General features: G+C 35.3%; 1 protein-coding gene across 4 annotated transcripts; it reads right to left on the minus strand.

Annotated features, from left to right (window-relative positions):
- Positions 1–3,317: 3,317 nt before the first annotated feature.
- On the minus strand, positions 3,318–13,422 carry LOC133689587 (uncharacterized). 4 transcript variants are annotated; one of them, XM_062109500.1, is made up of 20 exons: positions 13,113–13,422; positions 12,882–12,906; positions 12,404–12,721; positions 11,944–12,132; positions 11,769–11,852; positions 10,510–10,569; positions 9,957–10,001; positions 9,493–9,692; positions 8,820–9,287; positions 8,492–8,618; positions 8,189–8,386; positions 7,990–8,079; positions 7,739–7,801; positions 6,598–6,672; positions 6,445–6,495; positions 6,047–6,124; positions 5,789–5,923; positions 4,949–5,056; positions 4,142–4,207; positions 3,318–3,903 (listed from the first exon to the last, which is right to left on the minus strand). In XM_062109500.1, exons 3-20 carry the CDS (start codon positions 12,704–12,706, stop codon positions 3,835–3,837), a joined length of 2,409 nt encoding a protein of 802 aa, XP_061965484.1. In that variant the 5' UTR covers positions 12,707–12,721; positions 12,882–12,906; positions 13,113–13,422; the 3' UTR covers positions 3,318–3,834. The 4 variants fall into 4 exon arrangements, with proteins under 4 accessions (XP_061965484.1, XP_061965482.1, XP_061965481.1 ...); XM_062109498.1 differs by having other exon boundaries at positions 12,404–12,724; XM_062109497.1 differs by lacking the exon at positions 12,882–12,906 and having other exon boundaries at positions 12,404–12,724.
- Positions 13,423–13,713: the final 291 nt, after the last annotated feature.

The following is a 13,713-nucleotide window of genomic DNA, read 5'->3' on the forward strand; positions in this document are numbered from 1 at the left end:
AAAACAAGTCTTACAAGTGCTTATTTTTAGAACTAATAGCACATGAGCCAATCATCTTCAACCTAGAAGATGGAGAGGGAGTAACTTTTCTATATAAGGATGCCTTGATCATCATTGCAATTCTTTTCAACCATTGAGTACATCGAGTATAGGTGGATGATGAAAGTGCAGTCAACATCCTTTCCCGTGAAATGGTGAAATAGATAGGGATATCCCATCAAGACTAACCCCAGTAAAGACTCTCCTTATTAGGATAGAAGGCTCAGGCTTATCGCTAAAGGGTACCCTAGAGATCCTAGTCAGTATTGGCACACCCTCTAAATGTGTCTTCCTCCAACAAACTCTTATGGATATTGCTATATACTTGGCCTACAACACGATTCTAGGTGGACCTCTTTTACATTAGATCAATGTTGTCATCAGCACCAAGTATTTAACACTAAAATTATCAACTCAGAAAGGAGTGACCACAGTGTAAGGGAATCAAGTAACCTTAAAGTAATATGTCTCTACTTGTCTGAAGGGAAAAAAAACCCCAGTACTAGACCAACAAAGGTCTTTAAAACAAAAGTTGGAAGTTAAAACCAAAACTACTGAGGAATTGAGGGATATCCCTCTAGGAAAAAATGAACAAGCAGTCATGAAAGTGGGTTTCACCCTGACACCAACACAATAACAGTCACTGAAGATGCTCCTCCATATCCAAAGATATAATTTTACAACGAGCACCTCTGACATACTAGGAATCAATCCTAAAACTATCCCTTATTAGTTGAAGGTAAACCCAATTGTTCATTTGATTCTCTAGAAGAAGAGAAATTTAAGGGGTGAAAAACAGAAAGCAATAACACATGAGATGGATAAACTCTTGACTGCTAGCTTTATCAAGGAAGTGATGTACCCTACCTAGCTAGTAACTGTAGTAATGGTCAAGAAAAGAAATGACAAATGACGGATGTGTGTGGATTTCATAGATTAGAACAAAGCTTGTCTAAAAGATAGTTATCCTCTCCCTAAGATTGACCATTTGGTTGACTCCACCGCAAGTTTTGAGTATTTAAGCTCCTTGAATGGCAATTATGAATATCACTAAATCCCACCCACATGAGGAAAAAAAAACCTTTATAACTAAAAAAGAAATATTTTGTTACAGAGCTATTTCATTTGAGCTTAAGAATGTTGGAGCCACTTATCAACGGATGGTAAATAAAATACTGAAGAACCTACTTGGGCGGATTATGGAGGGATATGTTAGTGAAGAGAATGACCTTTGAGAAACATCTCTTAGACCTAAAATAAGTCTTTTATGTACAAAGTCGCCATCAGATGAAACTTAATCCTTTTAAGCGTGTCTTTGCCATTAAATGAGAAAATGTTTTGAGTTTTCTAATAAGTAGTAAGGGAATCAAGCCTAACCTAGAAAAGATTCATGTCATATTAGGCATGGCTCCTCCTCGGTCAATAAAAGAGGTTCAATGTCTCATAAAGAGATTAGTTGATCCCAACTAATTTATAACTCATCTAGAAGAAGGTAATTCTTCACGATTAAGGAACATAGCCAACTTTGAGTGGACTTTAGATTATCAGAAAGCCTTTGAGGAGATAAAAATTCATCTTCTATCTCCCAACATATTATCTCAACCAAAGAAGAATGAAAATGTTACAGAATAACTCAGAAGACATCTACTGGTGAAACTCTATTTCTTCTCACCTATGGGGCGAAAGCCATGATCCCAACTGAGATTGATGTTCAAGTCACATGGTAGTTTATTATACATCAAAAGGCAATGAACAAGGCTTTATAACCAGTCTAAATTTCTTAAAATAATCTCGTCTAACTACAACAATTAGAAATGAAGCCTATCAATATAGAACTACTCAGTAGCATAATGCTAATGTCAAGAATAGAAAATTCAAAATTGGAGATTTAGTCCTTAAAAAATTAAAGGCTATAGGCAACAGAGAAAGTAGGGGTAAATTAGCTCCAAAATAAGATGGTCATTTTAAAGTCATAAGAGTAGTAAAGACGAAGACCTGTCATCTACAAGATATGAAAGCAAATAATGTCTCTCACGTATGATATTCTGATATTTTAAGATTGTATTATAGTAAATAAAAATGCAAATTTCTCATTTATAAATGTCTTATTCAAAATAACTATATTTTCATATTCTCCTGGTAATGCCTATAAGCCTCTCGAACATCTCCAAGGAATGGATATGTAATCTTCTTAAAGCAACACCCTCACAATCTCCTAGGGATAGGTATGTGTTCTCCCTAAAAAAACATGTCCACACTCTTCAAAGAATGAGTGTGAAATCTCTTTAATGTGATAACACCATTTTCCAATGTAGTTCTAACATGTCATGTTCTCCTAACAATGCCCCAAAGACATTTATCCTTTTATGGATGAAAATTTTCAATATTTTTTAATTATATAGTCTCATCCAGAAACCTCATTTAAAGCGTGTGTTTGGAAACGCAATGCAAATCACGTTCCCTCAAATTTTGAATTTTTTTTGTTTAAAATGAAAAAAAATTATGCATTCAGATCGTTTTAATATACTAATGTTAAAAATAATTTTAAAAAATAAAAAAATAATTTTAATTTATTTTTAAACAAAAAATACTTTAAATCATCACTACTACCATAATTCCAAACACACCCAAAACAATCAAGTCCCTGACAACCCCCCAAGTCAAGCCGTCCTAGAGTCACAAGGTTGTCATTTAATTCTTGCAAATCAGTTGGCACTCAGACGGGTAATATCAAGTTAGAGTTTTTTTGGTGGAGCATTTTGAAGGCAAAACAAGCACACACTTAATCACGATACAGTTAACCTACAATTCTAAATTTTGACTCCATAATTAGCCACAGCTGCCATAGTGGACTGGTTCCCATAATCCTTGGAGTATCACATCATATATGTGGAGTACAAGCGCAAACACTAAAGAGTGTTTGGAATTATTATTCAAAATGATTTTTGAAATAAATTTTTAAAAAATATATATTAAAGTAAAAAAATTACATATATTTTTTTTATATTAACACATTAAAACCATAAAAAACAACTAAATTAGGATCAACTTAATATTTATTCAAACCAAAAACACTAATAAAAAAAAAAACAGAAACAAAAGCTATGTCTAACACCCTCTAAAAGAGAGGGTACGCAGTTGGCTGCATTAACAAATCAACCCTAAGACTATCTCGATTGATGGGTAGGAGGGTGGATGGTAAAATGGAAGAATGAAGAGAAGGTGAAGGAGTTATTGTAAACAGTAAACTAATTGTTTTTTGTTTAGCTATCAAGAAAGAGAAAAGACGAGAATTATCCATTCAAATTAAAAGCATTGAAAATCACAAGAGCGCAGAAGAAAGACAGTCAAATCGCCCAAACCAGGAGGATTATCAGATTACAAATGAGAAAGGATCCTTCCTTTAGCTCTCCATCCTTCTTGCAGAAGTGAACATCCAATCTCTTTCCCCTCGCCCCTCCTTCCCCCAATCTCTCCTGACAAACACACCCGAAGGATAAAAAGAGAAGGAGATTCCACTTCTCACATCAAGAAAATTTGTACAATAATAAATACCATTATATTGTATATTGTACACTAAATTTTTCCTATTACCATAACCCCTGTAGTCTGTCCATGGGCGGGCTAACTTCCAGCCCCCTTTGCCCAGGTGTTAAAACCTCTGGGCATTCTAGTCTTCTTGGTGTATTGGGACTATTATCAGTTGAGCATTGGTCAAGCATCATAAATATCCTGAGCTTGCGTTCAACTTATAATAGATTAATATAGTTACAAATCAACCTTCGCATAACAGAACTATTCCTTCTGGAAAAACGAAAGAACAAGATCTGTATGTACAGAGAAGAGCTGTGTATCCACGAAATGCTGCTTGACACAATGGAGGAAAAAAAGAAACATTAGTATGGCACCTCTTCTATCCTTACAGTTTTACCCAATCGACAGCAAAATACAACTCTGACACTCATAACTAACGAAAAATTAACCCCAGTGGCAAAGTTAATTTCCAGAAAAACCATCAAGCATGACAATGAAAGTATTATATCTGTTGGCACCCAAACCCAATATCCCATAAAAAAAAAAAATTGATGTTCAAGAGACAAACCTTCATAAATGGTCGATCACGACTAAGGAACGAATCTATGAAACTCTCCTTTAAGAGCAATGATACCTATATATGGAATGAAGGACAAGCTTACAGCATTAGAAGTAGCCGAAGGTCATATCAAAAGACAGCATAAGCAAGTCCTATCAAAACAAGGTGACCTGAACAGAGTCAACCTAAACATTTTTACTTAAAGCAGTGTGAGTTCATACTTGCACTTGAGAGACCAAGACACCAATAATATGACATTTAAAATATCATGCAAAGCAAAACGTCCTACAATCCATTCAAGGGAGAAAAGAAGAATAAAAATTTACGGTTACTTCAGCACTCTTCCTGCAGGATGATAGAATCTTTAGATGATATTCTTTCTATGGGCCCTTAAACAGGTTAGTGGATCTATATAAACATTCAGGTTCAGTTAAATACTAGGTAATACGATTTATTTCCATATTTTGCTAAGCTTTAATTAAAATTAAACCAGTACAATTTGGCACTCTCAAAAATATACATCTATCTGTTCATCCACTTTTGCACAATTTATATTATATCTGGTGAGGTTAATCTTTTATTGCAACCATTTACCCAGACATCAAGGCTCAAGCAGAGAAATTTGTCAAACCATCCTTTTCATCAGACTTTTAGAGTTATCTCATATTTATTTCAAAATCACCAAGTTAAAGCATTTTCTTCTGAATACTAGGTTTTACCATGCAAGAGGACAGAACCCTAAATGTTTGGCATCAAACAACCAAAATGTGCAGTCACAAAATAGCAATATAGTCATAACAGTAAACAAACACAAACCTTGTCATTATTGGATTGTACATTTGTTATTGTATGAGAACGCAGGTTAGAGCAAAGCGAATCCAAGTAAGATCTTAAAACCCCTAGAAAACCCTTGGCAGCCTCAACCTGTAGAAAATAGAAATACACAAACAAAATAAGCAAAATGATTTTCACGACATTTCCCCAACTTCTATAATGAGGCAAGAAATCTTTCAAACAAGTGATGATCCAGGAATATCAGAGTTTATTAATTAATCCTTTCAAATACACCATCTTTGTCAGGATTAGAATGGAGAAAGGCAGTAAAATATCTGATCCACACACCAAATGGTTGAATTTGTTCTTTGTGATCAGAAAAATCAGTTAGCACAGGGTATGGAGGTCAATGAAATGCTGGTGAAAATCTTGTATAATATATATCACAAAGACTACTGGCCTGCCTCTTGGTACAGAGACTTCATTTTGTGCAGGGACACAAGATGAAATCTCTAAAGACAGTCATACATCAGAGTTTTTTTTTTTAATTATCACAATCAGTGATGCCACATTCACCACCAAATGCAATCTCAACAATTAAGTTTCACTAATATGATCAGAAAATTAACTGGTGATGGCAAAGCTCTATAGAGCCATAGTCATGATCTTTGCAAAGGAAAATAAAAAATTCATGTAATGGCTATATGCGATCTCACTCTGCTAAAAGACTCTTTGTCAAGATTTCAAATACAATGACAAGCAATATATGCAACAATAGTTTTACTTGTCTCCAGCAAATTCTTTTGATCAAAGAAAAAACAAAACTAGTAGCGCTTCCATTTTAAGGTCATGGGGAAAGGTGATGGTCAAGGAGAAGCACACCTGCACATCTGTACACTCATACACTGGCCTCTTTCTGGCCAAATAGCTTTCTCCAACAAGCTTAGAATGATAAGGACTTAGGGATGACAACAGCTCCCTGTGTTTTGGCAGTTGTGGTATCGCTGGTGACTTCACCTATTACATCAAGCAATAGGATATATACTGGATCATTTGTCTCAGCTTGTAAACTATTTGGGGCATAAAATTATCAGTTCCCAGAATTAAGACAATTCAAATGGCTGAAAATGAATAGCAAACCTGGTTCTTGTTAGCATCAACCAAAATGACGTTGCTTAATTTTGATTGTACTTCACTGGTTTTGTTCTTAACACCAACCTACAAGTGTTAATGTGAAGTGGCCAAACCTAACAAGTCAGTACCAATATTAGAAAGAAAAGTAAGATCATAAAAGTGAGATTATATCAAATTCAATTATCTTATATGACATTATACATAAATAATCAAGAGTATACAGAATTTGTAACCACAAGAATTTGATCAAATTATTTGATTTTAAGCTGTTCGCTTGATTGAGACATTGGGACAACACAAGTACGCACATAAGAAATGCAGAATCCACATAACACGGGCAGTTCATTCCAAGGAAATAGAAATCTAGCACATGAGGATAATGAGGCTGGAATCTGTATACTCACAATGTATGGAACAGGAGCATCCAAAAACTCCAGCATGTCATCTGGTAAAATCTGAAAATTTGAGCAGATAATTACTAATCCAAGATACAGTTAATAAGACAAATATTATCTCCTCAATAAAACAGACACAGACTAGACAACATGAATTCTTACTGGCATTAACAAGCTTTGCCACCGATAGGGACGAATGAGAGGGACAATTGACAAAACTGAAGCAGACAAGATTCCCTGTGTAACAAAGTATTTGACATCAATACAACTCAAAATGTATTTGATGGCATATAAGAGGAGGAATTATTTCAAGTTCTTTATAATTTCATGGATTCTGTAAGTTTATAATTATTTAGGAAGTTTTCTAGTTATGGTACTTGTACTATTAGATTTTATTATTATTATTAGAACTTTTATGTTAGTAGGATTTTATTTCCTATTTTAGTTGGGAAAGCATAGGTATACATTGCATTAAGGAGAATTTTATTTTCACTTTCAGAGGTGGGACTCTTGTTTCTTGATTATTGTGGATTCAATAACTAGTTTCTTGGGTTGCGTTTGATTAGTGTCATAAGATAGAAGGGGCAAAAACATGTTTGGTTGGAAGGATAAAGAAAAGACATAAAATATATATGTATCTGAGACAGTTTTGGAGTGAATTTCTGTCCTTTCAAAACAGGAAAGACAGGGGGGCAGGTCACCTGTCTCCACTATCTCCGTCTCTTCTACCTCGATACAGCAACCAAACACTACCTTGAGGATTCAAGAAATATGTTGTGGAATCAAGGGTTGCCTAACGGACTATGGCAAATCAAGACCATTGGTAACTCATCCATGCATCTGACCAGGCTTGTCCTCAGCCTGTGTTCAGACCTTAGTTTTCTTCTAAGTATTTTATCATTAGCTGACCTCCTTCAACTTCTACCCTTGTCCTACATCAGTACTATACCATCCACAAAAGTTTAATTGCTTAAGAAACTAATCAGTTCATCGTCTGAAGGATATGGAAGGAACCTAACTTGAACATTTGTGCAACAAATGAGGAGCTTTCAGATTCAGCATCCAATAATTTTCCATGCTTAGGCATTTAACCAAGAAAAAACCAGAATCCAATACAGATGAGAGTAGTTCTAGGCACTATTTGCTGCAGGGAGCGCAGCTAGCAAGTAAACAGAGCCAAGCTCTTCAAGCTGGTGCCAGATCAGTTAAAAAAAAAAATACACCCCTCAACCTTTAGAAGGAAAATGAAAATCCAACAAGATTGCAAAAGATTGTCAACCTGACATGAAGGGCACATACATACCAAATTAGAACACAGAACCACAATCTGCTTCTCTAACAGGGCTCCCGCAAACATTGTCAAGATCTGCATGCATGGAGATTAGAACTCAGATTTTGGTTTTATATAGATATCTAAGACGGTAATACAATAACTATATACATTCTAATCACTACATAACAACATAATCAATGTTAAACTAGCCAAGCCAATAGGCAACCTAAAAAAGAACAGTTATAAGAAATAACAATTCCAAAACTCCAGAAAAGGCATACATGCTCAAGTCGCAAGGATCCGCATATGCATGAAATGGCCCAAGTTGATAATGCAGTGGCTTCCTCCTCTGCAGAGAGTGCACTGCGTGCCTGATTAAGACAAACAGCAATAACATGAACTAGCCTAAAAATAAGTACAGCTGATAATTTAAGTTAGGAAAGTCATCCTACAAAGCCATCATTCTATCACTGTATCTACCTCTGCAAACTCCAGACTTGTGCTGCATGATCTCAAATCAATAGTTGAGCCATTAACATGTAAAACAGCTTCATCAGGTCTACGATATTCTAAGGGATGAAGATGCTCCAAAGGCTGAAATCTAAGAGTGGAACCCCTAGCAGGGCAATGCAGCCGGTAATATTCACACAGTAACTGCAATGATCCATGATTGTTTGCCTGCAAAATAGAGGACACTTGACAACTTTCAGTAGTTGTCAGTACACCAGTATATTGAACTTAAAACATGTACAAAGCTACATATAATACAAAACAGATGTGGACCTTAGCCCATTCCAGAATATCAATGTGATCACTGGAATCTTCTTGCCCGGAAAAAGATGCCTCTTCGGTCTCCATATCATCAACATCACTCCTAAAGTTTCTATCCTCACTGGGAGAACCCTGGAAGCTGCATAAAAAGGCATTTTTTACTGATTTGGTAATAATGTCATCTTCACCCATACACTGATAGATACGTATATAAATGCTGAGCAAGTATAAAAGCTAATTTGATGAAGCATGTATCATGTTATGTAAATGAATAAACTCATGACATGTAGATAAGAGAATTATTTATTGAAGACACCAAAGAACACCATGATATACATACCTGGAGGAAGATTCAGAGCTTTCATACTGACAATGGCGGAGGAGTGGCCGAATAGCATTTGGTAATCGTCTTTCTTGTGCTTGCTTGTTCGATGGAAAATCATCAACATCACAATCTTCTAAGTTTACTCTACCAGGTTCACCTTTGGCTGAAACCATCTCGTTTTCAGAATAAATAGGAACAGCATCATCATTAACACCTTTCTTCAAAGAATGAATATGCTCCTCAAGAATTTGAGGCTCCACATGACTCTTTTCATCAGCAAAACCTCCAGGTGTAGAATCCCTTAAGCTGGATTGGGATATTTCTGTCGTTCCATCTGGTATGTCCTCTGCAGCTCTATAATTCGTTGATACACCATCTAAATTGTCACCTAAATTTTCTTCCTTGCAATAACCCTCTAAGGATTCCAAGTCTAAAAAGCCTATATTTTTTGTTAATCGCTCCAACCTTTCTTCTGTGAAGATGCTACAAAAACAGTGATGAAAAATGAGATTTGTGCATTAAGCATCAGAAGCTAATCAAGTTTGATGTCTTACATTTGTAGAACAAGTGCCAAAATATGCATTCTAATGGCCTGCCTTTGCTAAACACTATAATCTATCAGTTAATTAACTATACATTGATAACCAGGTAACAGGATTATATTAATCATATATAACCGTAAACCCACCTGCTCAATAAACCAAAATGTAATTCAAAAAATGGAAGCCTTGAGAGAATGCAGTAACATCTGTACGTGGTGAGCATGTAACGGCTCAAAGATGAGCGGGAAGACTGTTTATCTGAAACCATGGAAAGCAATCCAGAGGGTTTTTGCACAATTTCTTCAACTAACACACAACACCCATACAATGTTGAATCATCAGCAACCTAGGGGGAAAAAAATAAAAAGTTCAAAGATAAAAATCAAACTTCAATTACCACCAGAACAAAAGAATTAAATAAGATGAAGAAGATTGGAGGTAACAGAAAGCATAGAAAGTTGTTGACCATGTAAAACATAAAATTACTTCCAGGGCATGGACTATCATAGTGCTAAAATTCACACAGGACATCTCACATAGGAAATCATCTCAATCAAAGGATAAGTATATCAAAGAAGAGGAAAAAGTGGCATGATATTTTGAAGGTTACCTGTAATCGAAATACAAATGACAGGTCACTTTGTTTAAGGTGCTCCTGCAAAATAACCACCAGAAAAATAAAGATGCATCATCTATGAAGCGTTTGGAGTCACACAGAGAGTGTGTGGAACATATACTTCTGTAACAGAAAAATTAATCTAAAGTTACACACAGGCTTGAAGATTTTTTTGAACAATGAGGCTTCAAGATGACTAATACCAAACAACAAGATTAGCTGTCATGATCCATAGAACCTCCAATAGTTTATTATTTTTTATCAAGCTGGTTCTAATGATGGAACAATATTAATCTAGGCCTGTACTTAGATGTTACTGAAATTAGCATGAGTAATACCAATTTGAGAATAATAAAGCGTTCAAGCATACCAACAGGAGAATAAAGTATTCACTTTCTACTTATCCACAGGCAAAACCCATTAAGACTAGATATGTTAAAAATCAAAGCTTAAAAATGGTTTAACAATTAAGAAGGTTTTAATTTTAAAGGAATCATACAAGCTATAAATTATCAGCTGATAAATGATTGCTGCATAGGTACCGTACCTGCCCAAGAAGAATTTCATTCAACTCGCTCATGGAAGGAGTTCTCTCAACTGCATGAACCTAGAATTGCACCCACAAAAGTTAGAAAATGTCCACTGAAGGGCATATAGAGTTGATTAAAGGGTAAAAAAAGGAAGAGAAACAAAAATAACATAAAATCACCCAAACAAAGGCACTACAAATGTATGCATGATATAACGTTTTTCAAAGGAATTACCAAGTTCCAAAACTCAACTCAGCTAAGACTAAACCAGGAAATAACAGAATTGGCGTTCATCAATTACTGAAGTCATGTTAGCTGTTTTTTTCTCCTAGTATGAATAACAGTGAATCACCCAGGTTCACATCCATAAACAGTGGCCCAGTGAAAACATGCATCCACTATGGTTTGGTTCTCTTAAACAAGCAAATACATATGAGGGCTAGGCTCATCCTTCAACAAGAGCAAGGTCAAAGCCATGGTCTCCTCCCACATATTGGGAGCTTATAATTCCATATGCTTGTACACTCCCCAATAAGAATTCTTTTCATCCTGAACTCAAGGTATTACTTTGCCATGCATCGAAGAAACAGAAATCCAAAGTTAAATGTAAAAAACTTCACAAGGGGACAAAATAGAAATTGGCACAGTCCAATTGCCAGATTCATGAATTTAAACTCTCAGACATCTTCACATTCTACATTTTCATCTTAATTTTTCAATTTATATAAGAACTAACAAGAAAAGAATCAAAGGATATGGGAAAGAATTGTTTATATGGCCTTTTACAACAAAATGTAATAGGTCAGATGTCCATTCAAGACAATGATATCAAGGTTCGAGCTGTTATAACATTGATTGAGCACAGAACTCCATGAACTTCAATAATTCCTCAAAAAGTTTACTCTACAACTGTTGAACAGTTTGATCTGACCGCATTAGGTTCTGCCAATTGGAACCTGGAACATACATCAAAGACTAATCCCAAAACCTTGTTTCAGTCAAACAGTCCATGGGTTGACCTTGACTTTATTGATTGACATTCACAAGTTTCCATGGACATCATGAACTAAATCTTCAAGCTATCAAGTAAGAAAATGTCTAACTGATAATTCATGAATCTGCAAGATGAAAACTATTCGTATGCCCATCAGATATCCACATCCAAGAAAGGCAAAGGTCCATAACAAATTAGAATATGCACTCTCACAGTCAGAACATATGAACTGATCAATTATTAAAAATGACATGAAATAAACTAAGCAAGCATATATACAACCTCCAGGCCTCCAGGGAAGCAAAATGATACAAGATCTTTGTATTTAAGTGGCAGCTGTTTTTCTGGAGGATAAACAAACAAAACCTGGAAGTAGAAAAAACAAAAAACCATGACCATGCTTAAAAAGCAATTTCCAAACTTAAAATTTCACGCTGTTTGAAACAAAAATCCCCACCTGGGGCTCAAGAATGGGTTCTATACGTGACTGATTTTGACAACCAAGTGCACCTTGCAATATCCCAGAACCTTCGGACTTTCTGGGACCATATTGCCTCTGAAGTGCTTGAAGATCACAATTAGGGTGAAGTCCAACAACTACCATGCTCTCTATAAGCCTCGATGGCGCCTTTAAAGGCCTATGGTCCTGCACAGTTAAATTGAAAAGATGTTAGGAAACCGCTACAAATTTAAATTCCAATTTCTTCAACTGTTCATCAAGAGTCGTAATAAAAACAAATGTCGCAAGGATGATGGAGCATCAACTGACTATGGTACAGACCTCAATCTAAAAAAAGCTGCAGTTGTACTAAATAACAAAAAGAAGCCACCATGAGATGAAAAACATACAAAAACATTTAGACGAGCATTGAAAATAGCTTAAACATGAAATAATCCACTTCAACGAAATAGCATACCAAGTACTGTAACTGAAATTTTGCCCACTGACGTTTTTGGCTAGTAAGAACTTCTGGATTATAAGTTCCACTTTTCACTTCTGGCGGAGGAGAAGAAAACCCTTTCAGCATTCTGCTAAAATGGCGCTGTAGCTTCTGGAATTGGCTATCACCATGATCATCCTTGGATGAAAATACCACAGATGGCCTTGGCGATGGCACAGTGGTGGCTGCGTCTGCAACAGCTTTCGCAACATCTTCTGTTGTCTGCAAAAACAATGAAGTCCTCCAACCAGGACTACCAGTGTTTTCATTCTTCGCCATCTTCTCAAATTCCCTCTACTTCCAAATTGCACAGTAAAACAATCAAGCTCTTAGAGAGTAAAAATTAGCAGAAATCTCAAAGCAAATTCTACTTCTTTTTTAACAAATAAAGATTGAAAAACTTTAAAGATTACTCAATATCTACTACAGATTAATCAGCAAAGAAACTGAATACCAGACTTTTTGTCAGTCACAGAAAGCTGTAAAAGAAAGAAAAAAAAGAATTTGTTTTACTACCGTTAAAAAAAAAGTTGATCAATTGAAGCATATAACAAACAAATAATCATAGATGCTCATCACCGAGTCTACAAATAAACAAACACCCAAAATCATCATCGAACAGAGAAAATCGTTCAATAATAATAGCATAGAAATTAAACAAAACAAAATCAAAACTCATATTCACCTTTATTAAATTACGAGATGGGAAGAAATCAACAGAGAGACAACTTCAGGCGGCTACAAGAAACAAAGTTGGGTTTTTTTTTCTATTTCCTTTATTAAATTAAGAGGTGAATAGAAGAACTTCAGGCGGCTATAGCAGGCTAAGTTTGATTAATCGATAATTAATGAAAGGGATATTTGATTTCAATTTGTTGGTAGAGGAAGAAGGAAATTAAAATGGAATAAACAAGAAGCCCTTTTTCCTCTCTTCTTTTCCTCGTGTGCGTCGATATCATATTTGCCAAACAAAAGCAACGGTGGTCAGCTTCTACTGTTTTTTTTTTTTTTTTTCTCTCCACTCCTATTATTTAGATATACAATCATTAACATATTATTATTTTATTAATAAGCTATTTATCAGAGATAATATTAAGTAAATTGTCTGTGTTTGTTTGGTAAATAAGCATCCAATGACAGAGTATCGTACAGAGTCACCTCTCCTTTTTTTTCTTTTTCAATTAATATATAAATCGAGAGATGATGCTGTCCGATATATTAATTGAAATAAAAATCGGGATTATAATGCACATTTGGACCCTTAGAAAATATTTGGGATTATTTTT

The sequence above is a fragment of the Populus nigra genome, chromosome 3 (assembly GCF_951802175.1).
Source record: "Populus nigra chromosome 3, ddPopNigr1.1, whole genome shotgun sequence".
NCBI lineage: Eukaryota > Viridiplantae > Streptophyta > Magnoliopsida > Malpighiales > Salicaceae > Populus > Populus nigra.